We start from the raw sequence: 20,242 nt of genomic DNA on the forward strand, positions 1-20,242 counted from the left end.
TATAGTTAATGGGTGGAAAATAAACATTTTGACTTTGTGTAGTTGTATGAAGTATGAGCATTGTGGGGAATCCCTTGGATATATTTCATGTTGCAGTTTAAACCACTTCTATGTTACATCTTATAAATCCAAGAGACATTCATTCAAAGCTTTACATAATCAAAATGTGAAGTAGGGCCAAATTTTCGTTTTGGTTTGAGGTCGAGACTGAAAGGTGGATATGATGGATTTAGACATTAGGAATACTTGATCTTATCGAGAATAATACTAAGGATCTGAACAGTGGTGTGGCCTTTTAAAGGATAAGATTTAATGAAACAATGAGGAATTTCATAGGATAAACCTAAAGAGGGATTGAGCCTTTGACAATTGCCTTTAACTTGTCTGTACTTCTTTCAATTTGTTAGCTGTGTCAAGATCGACCTCCTTAATGGAGGGAGTAGGGCTCAGAAACCCTGAACTACCCTGGTCAGATATAATGCAATTGATAATAAATATTCAATTTTATTGTCTAATCTTCCTTATTATTTTCGTTAGTAAATCAATTTACTAATTAAAAAATAAATAAATAATTGAAAGTCTAGTATTCAAGCTCGTTATTGATCAAAAATAATTTTCTAGTCATCAAAATGAGTTTACTGTGGATTAATTTCTACATTTTGATTGTAGAATTAGAATTTATTCTCCAAAGTTGAAAATTTTTCAGTTAGCTGTCAGTGTTAATAGTTGATAGTGACAATACATGTTACAAATGTAACAGTTGGTCTTTTGTAAATATTTTTTTCTTCGAATTGCTTAAGAAATTTATATTTTATTTAGTAGTGATAAATTATTGCACTTTTCATTGCAATCACATTTGATATGTTGTTTGATTTTAATTGAAAGCTTTATTATAAATTAGTTGCTTCATTAAATTTGCTCAGCTTCCTATTTAATTTATTTTCCTGTGTATATTTGCATTTCTGTATTTTTTAGCTTATCTCTGTTTCTTAAACTGCTTCTTTTTAAACTTATTGCACTTTGAGTTTATATATTTTTTCTTTCATCAGCTCCAATAACACATGGCTAAAAATAAAATATTTTTATGTATATATAAATGCTTTAGAAATGTCCAGTTTACATGATATCTTTGTATATGAATATTTCTTTCTTATTTACTATACTTAATTTTTATTTGTCATTGTATGTTAGCTTCATATTTCTTTGTTTTTATTGCTTGTTGTTTTAGATATATAAGGCAATCAAAAATATACAAATTTACCTATCTCTTTTTTAATAACAATTGGTCTTAAAAAAAGGTAAAAGATATCTCAATATATTTTCACAATTTCATCCAGAAAATACTCAACCAAATTTTTGCTCCTTCCTATGTTTGTTGCCATTTTGGTTAAACTTGGTGTAAAAATATTTTTTTCCAATATGCTCTTCTGTAAGGCCACCATCTTGTAAATTATGTTCCTTCGAGGTCGCTAAATACTGAATGAAAATTTATATATATATATATATATATATATTCTTCCGTTATATAGGCAATATGTTAGACGATAATTTAACATATAATTAGTCCAAACCATAAATAAATGTGTTGGGCCTATAAAAAAATTGTGTAATGAATGTATGAATGGATTTTTCTAGTTTAGATTATCCCCCCTGTTGTATTAGTGGCATGTCTTACTACATAACACTACAGTCCAATGTGTTCTTTTTTGTTCTGTTCCTCTCTATCTCTGACTTTCTGTCTCCATCCAACCTAATACTTAAAGATCCTCTTCGAAATATGGATGCAACATTTTTGTGATGACCTAACTCTACTTTATATTGAACCATGCACGAGCTTGTTTGACATACTTTCAGGCATTTTATTTAGTGCTCATTATTATATTGAACCACATGAATAGCCTTGTTTAAAAAATATAATTTTGCATTAGTCCAATGCCCTCAACGTTTCTCATATTTCTAAAAACTGGCTCATTCATTTTTTCTCAAAATTTTTCGCTTGAATATTTTGAGTTGGTTTGTACCTGCAGTATTGAGAGTCCATGTTTCCTTACCATAAGTAAGTATTGGGCTGATTAATGTTTTTTATAATGCATCTTGACAAAAACGTGCTTTTAAATAATTTAATATTTGTAAAAAAAAAAAGTTCTATTGGCTGACAAGAATTCATCTAATAACTCCATTCTTCATTTATTAGCTTGTTCTCATCATACAGCTATGACCCTAGATATATGAAGCTTTTTACTCCTTCAAAATAATATCCATGATGTCTAATATACTGCACCAACGTACATATGTTTGTATTATTTATTTCTCATTTATAATAAGGCCCATTGTTTTACTTTCATCATTAAATGCAGTAAAAGACTGCTTAAACAATGAAATATTCCTCGAAATTAGGCAGATATCGTCCACATAAGTAAAGAACCTTTTAAACAAATACAAGATATTTCCTAAGCAATTAATGAGTTACCTTGTATTATAATATGTAAGGCTAAATTGAAGAGTTGCAGACAGAGTGTAACTTTGCCTTCTACCAGTCATGATAGCAAATTCTAAACTCAAATTATAGCCAACAATAACTTTACCATTTACCATCACTATTTCACAGTGTTATGTAAATTAATGTTATTAATTATTTAAGGACTCGAAATTCTTGCAGTGCTTGGAGTAGTCAGTATAGTAGTATAATAGTAGTGTTCAGTTTTTTGGCTTCCAGCTCTTATTGTTTCATTACGAATATTTAATGTATAGTGTCCCTTCCTTGCCAGAAATCACACTGATAATTATTATATTTTCAGCTAAAAAAAAAGCAACAAGAAGCGAGATTCCACGATAATTGTCACATTAAAGTTTATTGCCCTTTTTATGCCAGGCTAGTCTCTATTTTTGTGGCATTTCATCTTCTTATGTATCAAGAATTAGATAATACCATTGTATTTGTATATCTTCTACAGTTTTTGAAGAAATCTGCTTCAAGGCTGTCCTCACCCAGGACTTTATTATTTTACAACTTTTCAATTGACTCAGAAAGTTGTCTGTCACAATTTACCTCTATTTATTTATTTTATTTTTTAATTTGGCATGAAAACACTGCGGCCAATAAGGCCTGTTGTGCCCATTTATCAATGTAACCACTCCTTTAAATTTGTTAGTTTCATTATTCTCAGTTCTTCAATATTTTCCACTTGTTTCCCCACAAAATTTCTCTTCTTGGCATGCATAATCTGTTTTACTCTCTATTTGCACTCCTCCTATTCAGCAGTACTCTGGTTGTACACTGTATCATAATCAGCCTTTGTTCATTCCTGGTTCTTGCTGCTTCACAGCATTCATCATAAAACCGCCCTTCACATCTTTTTTCTTAGTTTTTTCACTTTTGACATTGTTTGCTACTTCTTTTATTACATTGCTACATGTTTACTAATTTCCTTCCATTTCATACCTTGTTGAGGAATGGATACTGTTGATAGCATTTCTCAATGGATTTTCCCAATTCTATCGACATAGTAAAATCAATTGACAATCAAAACTTGGAGATATCATAATCCTGTTTCAAAAATTTGAATTGTCTGATTTTTTTTTTTTTATTAGTGTAACACTATTTGTGTAAAATGTGATGCATGGGTATATGTTAAATATATATGAAAATATAAAAAAGAAAAAATTCTGCTATTACCAAAATGATTTCATACATTACAGTTCTATGAATCTTGCTTCTGAATATCTTATTTTAGAATTTTCTCCACACTTGGCCACTACCTATGATTCCAAGAACCAGAATCTGCAACTGGAACCCTTAGTAAAGTACTCTGTTTATATAATTTTCTGGTTTATCTTTTAAGTGAATCTTTTAAAACTATAAAAAAACATTTTTTCATATAATAAAAAAATCAAATTTCATTAATATTACATGTTTTTCAATTTTATTAAATTTTTCTTAATCTAACAATGGGAGGTTTATTACAAACTACTTGGAAATAATTTAGAAATTTTACTATATTTTTTTTTTAAAAGGAAAATTCAGGTTTTCAGAAGTTAAAAAGTTTGTTTTTATTTTTCATTTAAAAGTTTAGTAAAAACCCATTACAGATATATATATTCCCCTTTAATACAAACAAAATTAATTGGTTTAAAGAAAGAACTTTTCCATATTTGATATAAGTAAGAAAGAAATGAAGTAAAAAAAAAAATTAAATTTAGGGAATACTTTACTTTAGTATTTTTCCAACAAATGATAACTGTGAATCTGAATTGACTGGAGGAGAACTTGGTCTTTATGTGAACCTCTTAAAGTTTGTACATTAACTTCCTTGATTTATTCCTTTTTACTTCTACTACACTTACTTTGTTTTCCTCTCTAACAGGTATTCGTTTTATGTTCTGTCTCACCTTACATGACTTTCTTTCTGTTGTTAAGTGGACTAGGGATGTTATGAAACATTAAAATAATTGTGTTAGCTCGAACCGTTCCAGCTCCAAACAGCTATGAGTTACATTTTAAATCTATTGAAAATTTTCCTCTTATAATGAGTTTCTAGGATCACCCCTTGCTGTTTAGGTAGAAGACAGATTAACAAGAATAAGGGATTGCCATTATTCATTTCATTCCCATAATTATGATAATGGATCATATCAATACGGTTTTGAATCTTTAAAAAGACAGAATGAAAATCAAGCTAAATAAAATCAATAATTACTGTTGAAAAATAAAAGTGCTCATTCAATCATCAATATATTTAATATTTATTATATTTTAAACTTTAAGAAAAAACAGAATTTTTTTCATAACAGAAAATCTTTTCAAATTGAAAGCCAAATATTGTACATGCCAAGCTGGGGCCAATATTTTATCATTGGCACCAAAGGTCATCCCGGGTTGAACCTCGGAACTAGACATTACAATTCACTATTCAAAATGAAATCTGATAGAGATTTTCATTTATGAAAATAAATAAAAAATATAGTGTTTTGGAATCATTATACCAAAATTGTAGAAAAAAAATTCAATATGAAGAGCTCCCTCTGAAATGGTTATGATTGAAATTTCTTTAAAGTTTTCAGGTGTAAGAAAAAAAAATCTTTGACACAATTTTTTTTTTTTAAATACTTTTTATTTATTGATAGATATTGCAATCTGCCACACAGTTGTGGGCAATAGGTAATAGTGATGAATGATCACATTCATACTAAAATAAGAATAAAAATAAATAAATGAAAAAAAATCTCTTTGACACAATTAACATATTTTAAATTTTGGCAGATTTGAGCCTTTGTTTAGGATCAAGGACTGATCCATTGGTAGCAACTGTCAAATTGAGTGATAAACTATTTGATCATTTATAACCATTTGTAAATAATAAATTGTAGTGTTTTTACATTGATTTATTGAATTATAGTGAAGTCTAGGCCTAAGTTATTATTTTTTAAATGAAGAAAAGATGGTCAGTGTGTGATCAATAGAGTTCAATGAACACAAATAAGTAAAACTTACTTTATTTGTGCTAATGTATCAGTCTAAATTTCAGTCCTTCATCAGGGTTGGCTCCATATGGATTTTCTGTTTCTAGTATTTTTTTCTTTTTCTTTCGTTTATATGATTATATTCTGATTTATCAGTGTCTATCTTATAATACATCTTACATGTTTTTATGGTAATATAGAATTATATCCCATAAATTATACAAAAAAAAATGTATATATTTTGGTTTGTTTGGTAAAAAAAGTTTGTAAATAAAATTGTGGTGAAACTTATTCCTTATGTAAATTATATTTATTTGGACTTGAATTTTTTTTTTTTTTAATGCTGTGTATTTTAGCTACTTTCACATGCTGTTGAGCCATCAGTATAAGAAGTTAAGTAACAGTTTTTCATTACCTTCACAATTATTCAAATTCATTCTGAAGACAGAATCACACATTTTATTAGAAGCTAACCAAAAGCAATATTTTATGGCTCTGATTTTGTTTTAAATTCGAATTCAATTAATTGGCGAAAAGCCCTGGAAATTTCACAGTTCATAGTCTTGAGAACCTTTTTTTTTTATTTATTTATTTTATACCAAATCGGTCTGGTGGACCTTACATGGTTGATATAACCATTACATTATATTAAGAATCTAATAGTTTCATGCTACATCACTGGACATCCTGTTAAGTCTCTTAACTCTTTCTTATTTAATTGCTTTATTCATTGTCCAATCAGTGGGTGACACAACCGTGATATATTCAAAACATTCTTCATTAATTCTTGAAAATAATTAGGCATTCTTTCCGTGAAAGCCTTGATAATCAATTAATCGTCCCTAAAGTATTATAGTGCAGAATGAAATTAAAACTGTCATCAAACCTGTCCTGAGCTTCAAATTTACATTTAATTAGAGAATAAATCTTTGATGCGCGGTCATAAAGGTTTAAGTCACTTTTTGAGCATTTTGAGATTATGTCATATATAGTACCAAATCAGAGCTACCAGTTGGTAATAAAGTCTTCATGCTTCAGATGGACTTACTACTATATTGTTTTATAAAAATAACGATTACAATAATATCAATAATTAAATTCTACATAATGTTTTGAACTTTGTTTATGCTCTCCTGAAAAATTCATATTTTCGACTTAAGCCCTTATGACCGTGCATCAAAGATATGTGGTCCAAGTGACTAGTATTTAGTATCATTATTGTTAAATACTTTTAGATGAAATATTGTCCATCCTTGTAATTTTAAATAGAAAGGGTGAGCTTTATCTCATAAATTCATCTCTTTAGTCTTCTACCAACTTACGACTAAAAGGCAATTATAACAAAATATTGCCGTCCTTGTGATTAGCTTGAATTATCTCAGTAATAATGTTAGTAAATGCAGATAGGCCTTGACCATCATTATAGCAGCAATTCCTAGCATGGATATGTATATAGAATTGTGTCTATATTTAATAGTTCTGATTTTCTGAAGTAAAAAGATGTGTTAGTACTATTGTAAAAGGATGATAGAGTTAAATTTACAAAGATCGCTAGATTATAATATTTAAAATAGATTTATTGATGTTGACAATGTCCTCAGCAGATAAAGTTTTATATCTACTATTAAATTTCCTTTAATATTCTTCAACTGACTGAAGTAAAGGAAACTATAGTAATTGGTCACCATTTTTATTGATGGACACATTTTGGAATCCTTTTACTAATACCCTCTTTTAAAATGGTTGGTTATTACAGTAAAATTCAGCAAATTATAGGTAATGGAGATTCCTGTGGACTGAATGTGGAGTTCTAATAGTGTGTCGGAAGATAATCTAATATTTTATCTAGCATAACCAACATTAGGTTGTTTACTTTTATGATTTGCATTACCATAATTTGAGTTTTGTGAACAATTAACTCCTTGATCCTTGTATGGGTGAGGAAAAAAACTTATTTAGTGTGGTTCTATCCAGATTCCCTCATTTTATATCTATATATATTTGATAGATTACCAGTTTGATTATATATAACCAGTGGTTCTATAAAATTTGGTAATGGTAATCTATTAAATATTTTTATATTTTTTATTTATAACTTCCTATGAAGATTAATGCCTACCTTAAAGTAGGTCATTACTGTAATTTCACTCTTATCGCAATTATTTTACTTTTATTCCTTCATGGATCACTTGTATATTCTATTATATAGTAAATAACTTAATAAGGAATATTTATAGCATTATATTTCTATGAGTAATTTTACCAAAAGCATGTCCTTTTTTGATCTATCATTTTTTCTTTTTGATGCTTAGACTTTAAGCTTTTATATTTTTCTATTACTAACAAACATTATAACTTTATATAGCCATTCGGTTGAGATCTAACAACATGTAAATCATTTTGAAATTGACAGAAATCGTTCTGAATAGGCTTGTAGAATGCATTAGATATTTTGTTAGTGATTCGAATATAAATACACACACACACATATATATATATCTTATTTTTCTCTTAAATGATAAACTGATAAGATAATCTTTTTATTACAGAACAGTGTTACTTAAGCTTGATTTATAGTTATAAATTTAGAAGATAAATGTTATAAATATTTTACTCTAGTATTTAATAATGTTTTTTTATGACTATATTGCTGTTTTACAAAATTCTGATATCTGTTCTCGTTTTTCTTATTTTAAAACACCAATAACATATCATGTAAACTAGGATATTTATGTTATGTTATAATTATTATGAGTATTATCATACTCAGTCAGCACTTGGAGCTGGAGTAACAAATGTTATCTTGTTTTTGCACTTTGGATTGTGGGTGCGTGCTGTTTTGGTAATGTCTCTGAATTTAATGGTTGATGGATTTTGTATAAAGCTAGTGAAGATTTCTTGTTTATGTAAATTATACTGCTATTCTTCAATTGGATGCCATATTTATGAAGCAGCTTGGTTTATTTTATTTTTCCTCTTTTTTTTTTCAACTTCTAGGATTTAGTAATTCTAGGTAAGATCACTGTTTCATTTATGAAGTATGAACATTTATAAATTTAAATATTTTTGTGATGAATTATTTTATTTTTTTAGGATTTGGATCATTTATATCATAATTTTCAAGCTCGCAATGATGCCAAAAATTTTTTTAGTCAAATTGGCAGTCCCTTGAAATTTTTTCTTCTGCTTTCATTACTAGTGATGATTATTGCTTTTGTTGCTGCTCAAACTAAGCGTTATCCATATAATAATCAAGGATCAGCAGTTCACGCATATGGGTGGAATTAAATACATTTATATATTACTTTATATTTTTTATTTTATATGTATTCCTTATTTATTATTGTAATTATATCTTTATTTTTATTGTCTTGTTATGGTTTATGAAATAAATTTATCTTTAATTCTTTTATAAGACTGTTTATTATACCTTACTTGCATGAAGAAAATAAATAAAAGTTTGAAATGTGAGAACATAATTGGTATACTTAATGTGCTAATTATTTCTAGGCAATTAAATTTCTAATATTTTATCCTGTATTTTTTTTTAAAGTTTGTCATAATTTAATGTTTCAACATTGGAATTTCCTTATTTATAGTTATTATTTAAGTTTCTGCTCATTGATCTAATCACATTATGTCATCTATTGAAACAGCTGCAATCCTAAGACCTCTATCAATAGTCCAAACATGTTAAAGTCACACAATAATGAATCAGTTGGCTGTTGAAGTGTTCCCCAAAACATTCCATCAAGCTTTTGGTGCATTATTCTCTTATCTTTGTTACTTCTCCCCTACTCATTATCTAACTAGCCATTGGTTGGTTGCTCTCATCTCTCCTGCTGAACCATCCTTGCTGGCATATGACAATTTTTTTATTTTTCATTATTTTCGAACTTTTTTTTTAATAATCATTAATTCTTATTGAATATTACTATTGCATTATTTTAAGCAGTTAATTTCTTTTTTGTGTTTAGTTTCTCTATTGATTTTTAATTGGAATAAATTACACATTATTTTAATAATATACCCTATACAATGGTTTTTAAATAAATGAATTATTTGTAGAAATTTGTATTTTTTTAGTTTTATTCATGTTTATTTATTTTCTTAAACAAAAAAGTTAGTTTTCAGTAATTCTATTTGATAATCTTAGATGACAGAATTATATTGATAGTATTGTAAATCTTTAATAGTTAATAATCCTTTTTAAAATCAGTATTATGATTTTATTCACTTGAGCCGTCAAGGTCGATTTTGTAACTTCCTTGAAACTGAATAATTTCATCTGTCAATTCTATTGTCTCTCTATCATCTATTAAAAAAAAAAAAAAAAACAGCACCTGCTCTTTTTGAACAACAGTAATAAATGATAGTATGTAAATTATCTTTACCAGAAAATGAGTACAATGTTTAAAAAATATAGAATTTTTTTTCTCTAAAACCATCTTCCATTTCTGAATAAATAGTTAAAGCAGTATCTTGTAGACAAATTAGGGATCTATTAAAAGAGTTTATCCTTGTTTTTGCTAATGTTATTATTATTTAAAAGTAAGACATAAGTATATCCAATAAGTTCATGTTAGAATTTAATATATGAAACATTCCATCCTTGCAAAGAAATTTAATCATCACATTTAGATTTGGATTAGGATTCAATGCTTTTTTTATTATTTGTTCAAATACTTTCATATATAATAAATATACGGAACATTTAGTAAACGCTTTGAAAGTTATTACTTTTTAATTAATTAATCTCAGACTCTGAAATTATTGGACAAAACTCTTAGTCTCAACAGCTAGGTGGTCAGTGTTTCTCCCATTATAGAGGAAATAATTATTCGGGTGGATATAAAGTGGAATAAGGCCTAATTCCAATTGGATTCTTTATGAGGTAGGAATTATCGCTTGTATTATTTCTCTCTTATTAAACTTATCTTTTATTTGTAACTGACTTTTTTTTATTTTCTTGCCTAGAATTTTCTTATTGTCTCATAGCTTGAAATCATTTTCAATAATGATTTTTATATTGAGATGAATATAATTTTACATGAAACTGTTTTTATCTATTTTGAATATTTATTTATTTTTTTTTTTTTTATTAAACTATGAGTTCCAGTTTAGCTATAAAATTACTAAATCTTTCAGAAATAATTAATAGAATTTTTATTATAACTTTTTTGCAGTAATGTATATTAATTATTTAACTCAGTATATGAAGTTATTACTGTAAAGAATAGACCTTCCTTCTTACTTTGTTTGGACTTTTTATTAATAGATATTTAAAGCTGCAGTTTTAGATAGCACGTTACCACTTTTGAAATGAAATGTATGTGTGTGTGTGTGTGTACCAATATTGGTATTATGAATTTATTATTAAATAACTTTACTTGAGATACTATTACACAATTTAATCTTTCTTAATTATTGATTAATGTATTATTAACTAATTATTCAAGTTCTAATATAAATTAATTTATAAAACTGGGGTTTTATCAATTTTGTTTATGTTTTTGCTATTATTGTTTTTATTTTGTAATTTATCCTATTTGCCTTTACACATAACTATTTCCTTATTTCAGCTTTTAAATCTCAACATTTTGTATCAAATTTATGTCTATAAAGGCTATGTATTTACTCATGAAACATGTTTACACTAAATAAGTTTCAACTATTTATTTATTTGCATAATTATATATATTTATTATTATTATTATTATTATTACCTTATATATTTTCACTTATTAGCAGTATTAGGCTATCCTTAAATTACTAATTTTTCATTCTCCTCATGTAGATAACTCTGTTGCAGAAAAATTCTTAATTTTTGTGAGTTCTTATCCCTCCATATAATTAAAATTTTATTTTGGTGAAGATAGTTGACCGTTTGAAGTATATTGTAGAAAGATATTCCGGGTGGCAGTCAATAAAGATATCAGAATAGTAGAAGATTAGGTTAACAATAGTTTTCTTCTACTATTTTGATACCTATATTGACCACCACCTGGACTATTTTCCTACAATTTAAAATTTTATTATTAAAAACCTGATTTTGGTGCATAAATATTAATTTCATTTGCATTTTGACTTTTGTAATTATAATGTAACAAAAAAAATTGAATTTTAGTTTTGTTTCTAATTTGATAACTACATTTCATGGTATTTATAAATTGATTTACTGAGAAAACCTTATTTAAACAAGCTGTAATTGACTCGAAAATGAAAACATAAAAATATTCATTTTGAGGTAGGTAAATTTATATCAGTGATTTATGTATCCTTTTAAGTAGTGTAATCAATTCATCAATTTATTTCCTTCACAAACTTGTTCTAGATATTGTTTTTTTTCCTTTTTTATTTATTTTTTTTTTACTGAAAACATTTTTAAAGTTTATTAACTTTTCATGACTCAACATTGACTTTGATTTAAAAGTTAGTTTAAAAAGAAAATTATTTTCTTATAATTTTTCATATTTGTTTTTGTTTACTAAGTACTCACAAGTACAAGTTATTTTTGTTTACTCTATATAGTTTAACTTATCTTACAATAATCTTTTTAATGTTAGTAATGATTGTTATATCATTATATTCTCTTTTCAGGATATGGAAGAACTCTACACGCAATTTAGAATGCATAATGAAAGCAAAAATATATTTAAAGCTGCAAGAACGCCTGCAGTGTTTTTTGCTCTAGCTGTTGCATTTTACATCCTCTCAGGTGTTTTTGGTTTGATTGGAATGTATAGTGTGGCTAATCTGGCAAACTTAGTAATGGGTATTTCTCTAGTTACTCTCATTACTTGGTCTTATGTGAGGTAAGTCTTTGTTTTTATTTATTCATTATTGTACACAGTGTACATTAAGTAAAAGTATATTATGATTACTAATTTAATTAATCGTATGATATTCAGTGATCATGAGTGAATTGGAGAGATTAAGGTCTAAGCTGATAATGTACTTGTATTTGGTTAAGTTCTTAAGATCCAATATTATCAAGATTGGATTCAAAAGTAAAATACAATGTAAAGATAATATTACAATCAAAAACTTCACACTTGTGTAATTTTCTTCTTTGTGTAATATAATTATCTTCCAGTTGATTTTTTTTTTTTTTTAAACTCATTTAGAAACCTTCAAATTATATATTGGGTTGTAAAATAAGTTCATAGCGTTTTTTACTGGTGATTTCATTAGAATCTTCAGATTCTTGTAAATATTTTTAATCAATTATATATGACCCATTTTGATCTATTACATGTTGTCATCTCTCAGGTAATTTTTTAATTCCGTCCTCCCAGAACTTCTCAGATTTTTGCGCAATGAACTCCTCTATGTGCTTTTTGCAGTCCATGAACAAATTAATGTGTTTCCCGTTAAGAGAGTTTTGAAGGGCCCGAAATAAGTGAAAATCTGTGGGCAAGGTCTGGTAAATAGAATGGGTGGAGAATCTCATCCCAGCCAAACTCCAATAATTTATGCTGGGTCTGCAAAGACTCGTGAGGCTGGGCATTATCGTGTTGGAAAATTTATGCCTTTCCAATTAGCCAATGCTGGACGCTTTTGCTCAACCACTGCCTTTAATTGTTCCAATTGGGAATGGTTAATGGTTTGGTTGGACGGGAGGAACTCAAAATAATAGACACCTTTCAAGTCCCACTGCACAGCATAACCTTTTTTGGACGTAATCCTGCTTTTGGAGTCGTTAACGGCGGGTCACTTTGTTTTCCCCAGGACTTTTTCCTCACAATATTATTGTACAGGAACCACTTTTCATCCTGTTATCAACTTTTTTTAAATATGGATGATTAACATTGCGTTTCAGTAGGAATCGTGAATCGATATGCTATCCAATAAATTCTATTCTGTCAAATTGTGAGGAACCCATATATCACTTCGAGAAACATATCCCGCAGCCCTCAAATGATTTGAGACACTTGGATGAGATATGTTAAGCGTTCCTGCAATATCTCGTGTCATAGAGTGAGGGTTGTCTGTGACCAATGCTTGAATTTGGTCATCATCAACAGTTGAAGGACGACTCGAGCGCTTTGTGTCTTCCAAGTCAAAATTTCCGGTTCTGAAACAAGCAAACCACTTACGGACAGTGCTTTCTCCTAAGGCATCATCATCATACACAGTGCAAATTTTGAACAAGCAAAATACCACTTAAAGATAAGGAATCTTGGTTCAAACTGATGCATAAAAGCACCTTAACTAATAAACTAATCTTTTTTAGAATCTATAAACATTATTGACCAAGTAAACATGATTTTATAAATACAGCGAGGATTAAATTGAAACATTGAAAAACGCTATGAACTTATTTTACAACCCAATAGATAAATGGATTCATTTTGAAGAATGGTAAGTGGTGAATTATAAAAAAGAGGTTATCTCAGTTCAGTGAGTTACTGGTTTTGATCTCATCTAGGGTTTTTCTTCCTCTACAATAAGAATTTTCAATTATTTTTTTCACATATGTACATTAGATCATGTAATTCTTATTTCTTGTTATTCATTAATGTTATTCTTTAATTCTACTGTAATATCTGTCGTATATATTTAAAATACCAGTTTCTACTACAACCCAAAACTGAATAAATAAACTAATTTAAACTTAAATAACTAATTAAAAAAAACTGTTGCTCAATAACTGGAATAGGTTCCTAGTTTTCTACTACAACCCAAAACTGAATAAATAAACTAATTTAAACTTAAATAACTAATTAAAAAAAACTGTTGCTCAATAACTGGAATAGGTTCCTAGTTTTCTAAAATATTATGCTAATCTTCACCACACCAACCTAACTTCCACAGTATTATCTCTAGTTGCTGTGTGGATTTAAGGATTGCTTTCCTTACTAAAATAAACAAACTGGAAGATCGATGTAATATTAAAAGAAAGGTGGTCCAGGTGCGGTCAAAGGAAAACTCAAATAGTCATATAACTATTTATTATGAGCCAATGTTTTGCCCCTCATTGTAGAGCTTCATCAGGGCCAAAAAAATATATAAACACTTAAATGAGGTAAAACTAAATGAACAATGCCAATTAAGAATTTAAAAAAAAACTGTGCAGTGAAGCTTAAAATTAAATAAGAATAACAAAAGGTTTTAGACAATTAAAGAAATTGGATACTACAATGGATAAAAAAAATATGAATACAATAGAAGGAAAAAGGGAATAAGAGTAAAATCAAGAATAAAGAAAGAGAAAACAAGATAGGAAGTACATCTATCAGATGGTAAGTGGCCAAGGAAAAGAGTTGACAGTTAAGAGAGAAGAGTGGTAGTAGGGTTAATAAATATGTTACATTTAAAAATAATCTTAAAGTAAAGATTATTAACAAATTAAAGAAATATTTCAAAAATAAACTTGAAATGATAATATACATAATAATAATAATAATAATAATAAAACATGAAAAGGTTGTACAATACAAAAAAGAAGAAATAAAATAGAGGTTCAAAAGTGTATAAATTATTTAATATAAAGTAATGAATATAAGTAAAAGTTGCAGGTAACATGTGAATATTAAGTTCAGATTGAATATTTAAAATAATTGGATGGGAAGTAAAACATAAAAAAAGAAATGTAAGATGGAGGGGGGGGGGGTTAGAAAATAAATAAAAACAGGTAAAAGATATGGGAGGAAAATAACTTCTGAAATGCAGAACATTGAGTGAAAGATGAATTATGGAGGTTTAATGAGGCTTCCATATTGTAATTCCTTCTATATTGGCGAAACTAAAAATCAACATAAAAACCATATTCCCCAGGACAAATACTGGTCTATCCTGTTCAACATTAATGCAATCCAAAAACTAACCCCACTTCCTCTTCAGAATACTTTAATAGCATTTTCTGCTATAACGTGGCAGTTTTTCAGTTCAAAATATTATGCTGACTTTATCTTAATCCATATAACGGATTCAGTTTCTGGTCACACCATAAGGATAATTTCCTTGATGAAAACAAGAAGTAGTGGTCTAATTGAAACTTGTAGTAAAGGCTTTTATTGTTGTTAATCTTACTTTTGCAATTTACAAATCAATGGTGTCTATGAAATATTTGTCCCAAAAAAAAACATTGTAACCAAGTTGGTATTAAATTTACTCTAGTGTTCAGATTTTGAATCCTAATTTCCTAGAGTTTGACAGAATAAAAGATATTAAAAAAATAATGATTTAAAAAAAATGGTTCTTGTTTTATTTAAGGCATTTCATGGATAAAATTAAGATGGCAAAACTCACATTTTGTGTTTAGCACCTTCAAAAATATGGTAGCACAAAATGTTTTAGTTCAAAACCACCATTGCACAAAATCACAATCTTATTTGTCCAGATAAGATTTATCTTGAATTTTTTCAGTAAGTAATTATTTGCTTATACTTATAATTTATTTTAATAATTGCAGATACAGCGGGGAAATGATAGCCATTGGTGAAAAAATAGACGAAGCTGCAATATTGCTTTGGGAAAATGTAAGACAAATTTTTTTTTTTTCTCTTATTATATTTATTACAATAATAATATAGGGTATTAATCATACCCTGTCTTAGCTCTGAATAAAACACTAAGTATATCTTTTTGTCCTTATGAACTTTTTTGTTCCAAATGATTTGTAGAATCACCACCTGTCCTATGGTCTGTCAATTTCTATATACTCTCTATACATATAATGCTAAAGTTTATACAAAAAAAAACAGTCCAGCATAACAGTTGTCTCTCTACCGTGGTGACAATGGGAAAGGGTTAAAACATCAAATAACAATAAAGTGTGCAAAATGTGATTAAATAATTAACTAATAGAAAGATTGGTATAAGTAATCCCTTAATGAATAAGAAAGTCAGGGATAGGAGAATAAGTTAAATAGGCTCCTAGTCTTCCTCAATCTCCCCCATAAAAATGTATGGACTTTTACACTGTAGATGATGGATATTGAATTGGTTGAACCACCAAATCCTAAACAAGATCTTAGCTTTATCTATTTCCTTTCTTCAGCTTACACCTTCCTTTTGTTTCACTAAATATGATGGACCATTCAAGTCTTCGCTCCTGATCTAAAGGTTCTAATTTCGTCAGATTCTCATGGTTCATCAATCATTGTCCTTAATCTTTTTTTTGAATGCTTATAATATTTAGATCAATGTTGGATTCTACTATGTTTCATGAATTTTTTGAATTCATACTAGATGAGTAGTTCACCTTTATCACAGCAGAAAAACTAAATTTGGCAAAGAGATTCCTTAATTTGTCGGCTATTAATTAATTTGTCAGGAGCATGGAAAAAACAGCATTGGCATAAACCTTAGTATTCCGGTACTGGAGAGAAAAATCATAGCAGGAAATAATAATTTTATATTGTAGAATTCAACTGGCAGACATCGCTGGTTGGACCCTATCTGGTTCAAAATTGATATCAAAGTTTGCTCCATTACAAGGGTGAAAGATCATCTAAAATGGTATTGGAAAAATTTCAGTTGATTTCAACATTACTAACCATTAGCTTGATGAATGATCTAAAATCTGGTCATAAAGACGCAATCGGATGTCTTTTCGAGCTTTCTAGAAACTAATATCTCAATGTTGCTCTAAATCTATGAGGTGAAGCATCTGTAAACCTGGTAACTTGCAAATTTATCATTATTTTTTGAGAAGACCAATTCGTATTCCTTACTCCACTTGCATTCATTTTGCTTATGTAGAAGTTGATCAAGAGGGTATTAAGTATTTGTTAAATCTGGTTTATATTTGTTGAGTAGTTTAATTAAGCCAAGGAATATTCTTAGTTCAGTCCTCCTTTCTGGTTAAAGTGTTTCTAAATGGAGGAACACATTTATGATGTGACCTAGATGTTTTATTATGTCCAAAATTTACCCTTAGAAGCTTCTTTTACACCTAACATAAGTCAACCAACTTTTAACATGCTTGAATTTTTACTTATTGCTTGATCTTTTTTCATCCTTGTTTATATGCTGATAGTCTTGACATTCTTCAAGTGTATAAAAATATCCTACCTCCGCTTGCCTTAAATCCCTAGTATCTTTGGCCCTGCCTTACTGGCAGAGTAGAGGCAGCTCCCATTGCAGCTATAAAAATCCAAGCTGGTCTCAACCAGAATAGGAGAGAGAAATCTACCCTTTATCTATTTGAAAAACTTATAAATTGAGAGGATTACTTGTGCACTTATTTTAAAGCAAATAAAAGGTGAAAGTCCCCTATGTACTTTCCTGTCGAAAGCAGAGGATATGCTTTACCAGTTAGACCAACTAAAGACAGACAGAATATTAATATCTCCTACATACCAAAGCATGAATCTGCTAAAGCTCATGTGTGTCTTACACTGCATGTGGCTAAACCAAGAAGGATCCCCCTGAACCTAAACTTAGAATTGCTGCACTAAAAACTATTCATGAGGAAAATACTGTAGATAAATGGCCATCCATATTTACAGATGATTTATCAAGTCATAAACAAGATAGCTGGAACAGTTGTTTATTTAAGTTACTTCCAACTCCCATACACCATGGTTGCTGGATTTGATGATAAGGAAATGCAGGCTATTTGAAATGGAAGCCATGATTATGAGAGATGAAAACTCTGTCATCTTTAGCAATTCCCAAGCTGCTATACAGACATTATCTTTACCAGGGATTACAGAATCACACACTGAAGAAAATCGTTGGAACAATGCAAGAGTTATGGAGAAAAGAGGAAGGATTATTGCTCTACAATGGATAACAGAATGTGTTGGTCAGGTAATGAAGTAGCAAAGAATTGTTTTTGCAGAGAATCCACCTGTTAGACCTCTCTCTAGTTTACAGAACAAGATCTAGTAAATGCTCTTACTGCAAGGACAGAACTAACACTAATCATTAAGTCCAAGCTAAGGGGAAGAAGTGGTAGAAGCTTTTCAATAAAGATGATCAATCCCTGCCAATCTTACCAAAGCTGAAGGAGTGGCTTTTTTCCACCTATTGACAAGACACAATCTTCTCCAAAAACAGTTCAGTTCCATGAATGAATAAGGATCAAATCTCATCATGTATCTGCTTACGGAATATAAAAGAAGATGAAAATAAATTAAAAAAAAAAAAGTTACTGGGTTGTTGAAGAGAAAAGGGCACAATTGTCTGGTTAGTGTGTCATAGGGAAAAAAATATATAAAAGTGGAAAGTGATAAGAGATGAGAATAACACTATTACCTATTTTTATAGGTATAAATTATATAATATATAACCATTATAAATTAAAATTATAAAATATAACCAATTATAGGTGTTTTTAAATATTAATTATGAACAAGTAACAGGAAAACAACCCTCTTTCTTTTGTTTCTCTGCTTCCCTCATTATGACCTGTTAAAATGTTCTTCCCTTATATGCCACAAACTAATTGGTTTACAAAATGTGCTGGATTAACTAATATCAGACTCTATATTATTCTGTATATTTAAAAACTCAACTGGATATTAATTAATTATTTTTTCATTTTGAATTTATGATATAAAAAAAATTCTATTCTCTTATTACTACGATAATAACATTATTACCTATTTTTGTGTGGCAGATTGTGTTATTTAATAATAATAATAATTAATTAGTCTTATTTCTGAGAAAAAAAATTAGTGCCTAGCATATTTCAGCTGTAGTCTATTTTTCTAGGACTTGATATTTTAAACCTTTTTACAAAGTTAAAAATTTTTTAACTTGATGTTAATTATCAATCTTTTGTGCACTGGCTTCCAGACTAATGTTCTGTTTATCTTTTATCATACTTGGGAGCATTCCCTATCGTAAATTAAATAATATGATGGTATCTCTTGCAGATTTATGTTATGAAGACTGTTGAAAATTAACTTACAGTTTTGTTAGTTTTCTAGTGTATCTATTAGTGGTAATATCCTGATGTAGAATGTGGACAAATCAGGATCATAAGATGTAAAAGTAGCTGAATATGGCCTTTCTTACTCTTAAACTTTTTAATTTTCTACTACATAAGCAATTATTTCACAAGTGAATCAAAGTAGATACTGTTCATTAAGGTGATGTTTTCTCCATTAATTAAGTGTGAAAGCTATGACTTTTCTTAATATTGTATTAGTGACATATTTCTTATATCGCCCATCAGGGTTCCACTCTACCATCAGGATCTCACTACTACACATTTCAATATGGTTATTCTATTCATTTTAACAATTTAATACACCCAATTGTTTAAAAATAAATTATAAATTAATCATCTTAAAGAATTATATTTATAATATATTTTACAGAATATAAATAAAAAGTTATAATTCTTTTTAGTTTATGAAGCCTACATATGAAACATTTGTCGAAAAAAGTATCGAACATGCTGTACAGAATTCAACACTACCATCCATAACATCACCTATCAAGAAAGATGTAAATGGTAAACAATAGCAGTGATTGATCTGTAATTAAAAATATGATTATTACGTTTGAAATATTTTGTATAAAACATTTGGTGATCATATTGAGTGCCTAGTGACTTTATGTGTAAGATTCGAAAATTTTTCTTCATAAGTATTTCTTTCTGTAATTAAGAATGAATTTGAGACATTGTGGGCTAAGTTAATAATAGGCCTGTGTTTGTTTGAGTTGAAATCAAAGAAGTGATGTTGATGTTTGAATATTGCTCTCTAAAATATAAGTATAGTGTGTATATGTATATATATATATTTTAAGTATCTTGGTTTTACAGATATTGTTTTGCTTTCTTGGAAACCATAAATTTTGTTTTATTAGAATAGTTAAA

At 28.4% G+C, this 20,242-nt stretch overlaps 1 protein-coding gene across 3 annotated transcripts in view; it reads left to right on the forward strand.

Annotated features, from left to right (window-relative positions):
• Positions 1-20,001, forward strand: part of atl (atlastin GTPase) — a 43,299-nt gene extending 23,298 nt beyond the window's left edge. For 2 of the 3 annotated variants that reach the window (XM_067046349.1, XM_014421999.3), the window contains 3 exons: positions 12,061-12,275; positions 15,878-15,944; positions 19,771-20,001. In XM_067046349.1, the coding sequence (XP_066902450.1) occupies positions 12,061-12,275; positions 15,878-15,944; positions 19,771-19,887 (399 nt within the window). In that variant the 3' untranslated portion in view covers positions 19,888-20,001. Of the gene's footprint in view, positions 1-8,553; positions 12,276-15,877; positions 15,945-19,770 lie in introns of those variants that run through there. The other variant, XM_014422002.3, reaches the window with a different exon arrangement.
• The last annotated feature ends 241 nt before the right edge of the window (positions 20,002-20,242 follow it).

The sequence above is a fragment of the Halyomorpha halys genome, unplaced genomic scaffold, assembly GCF_000696795.3.
Source record: "Halyomorpha halys isolate HHAL.00 unplaced genomic scaffold, Hhal_1.1 Scaffold350.1, whole genome shotgun sequence".
NCBI classification, from domain to species: Eukaryota; Metazoa; Arthropoda; class Insecta; order Hemiptera; family Pentatomidae; genus Halyomorpha; species Halyomorpha halys.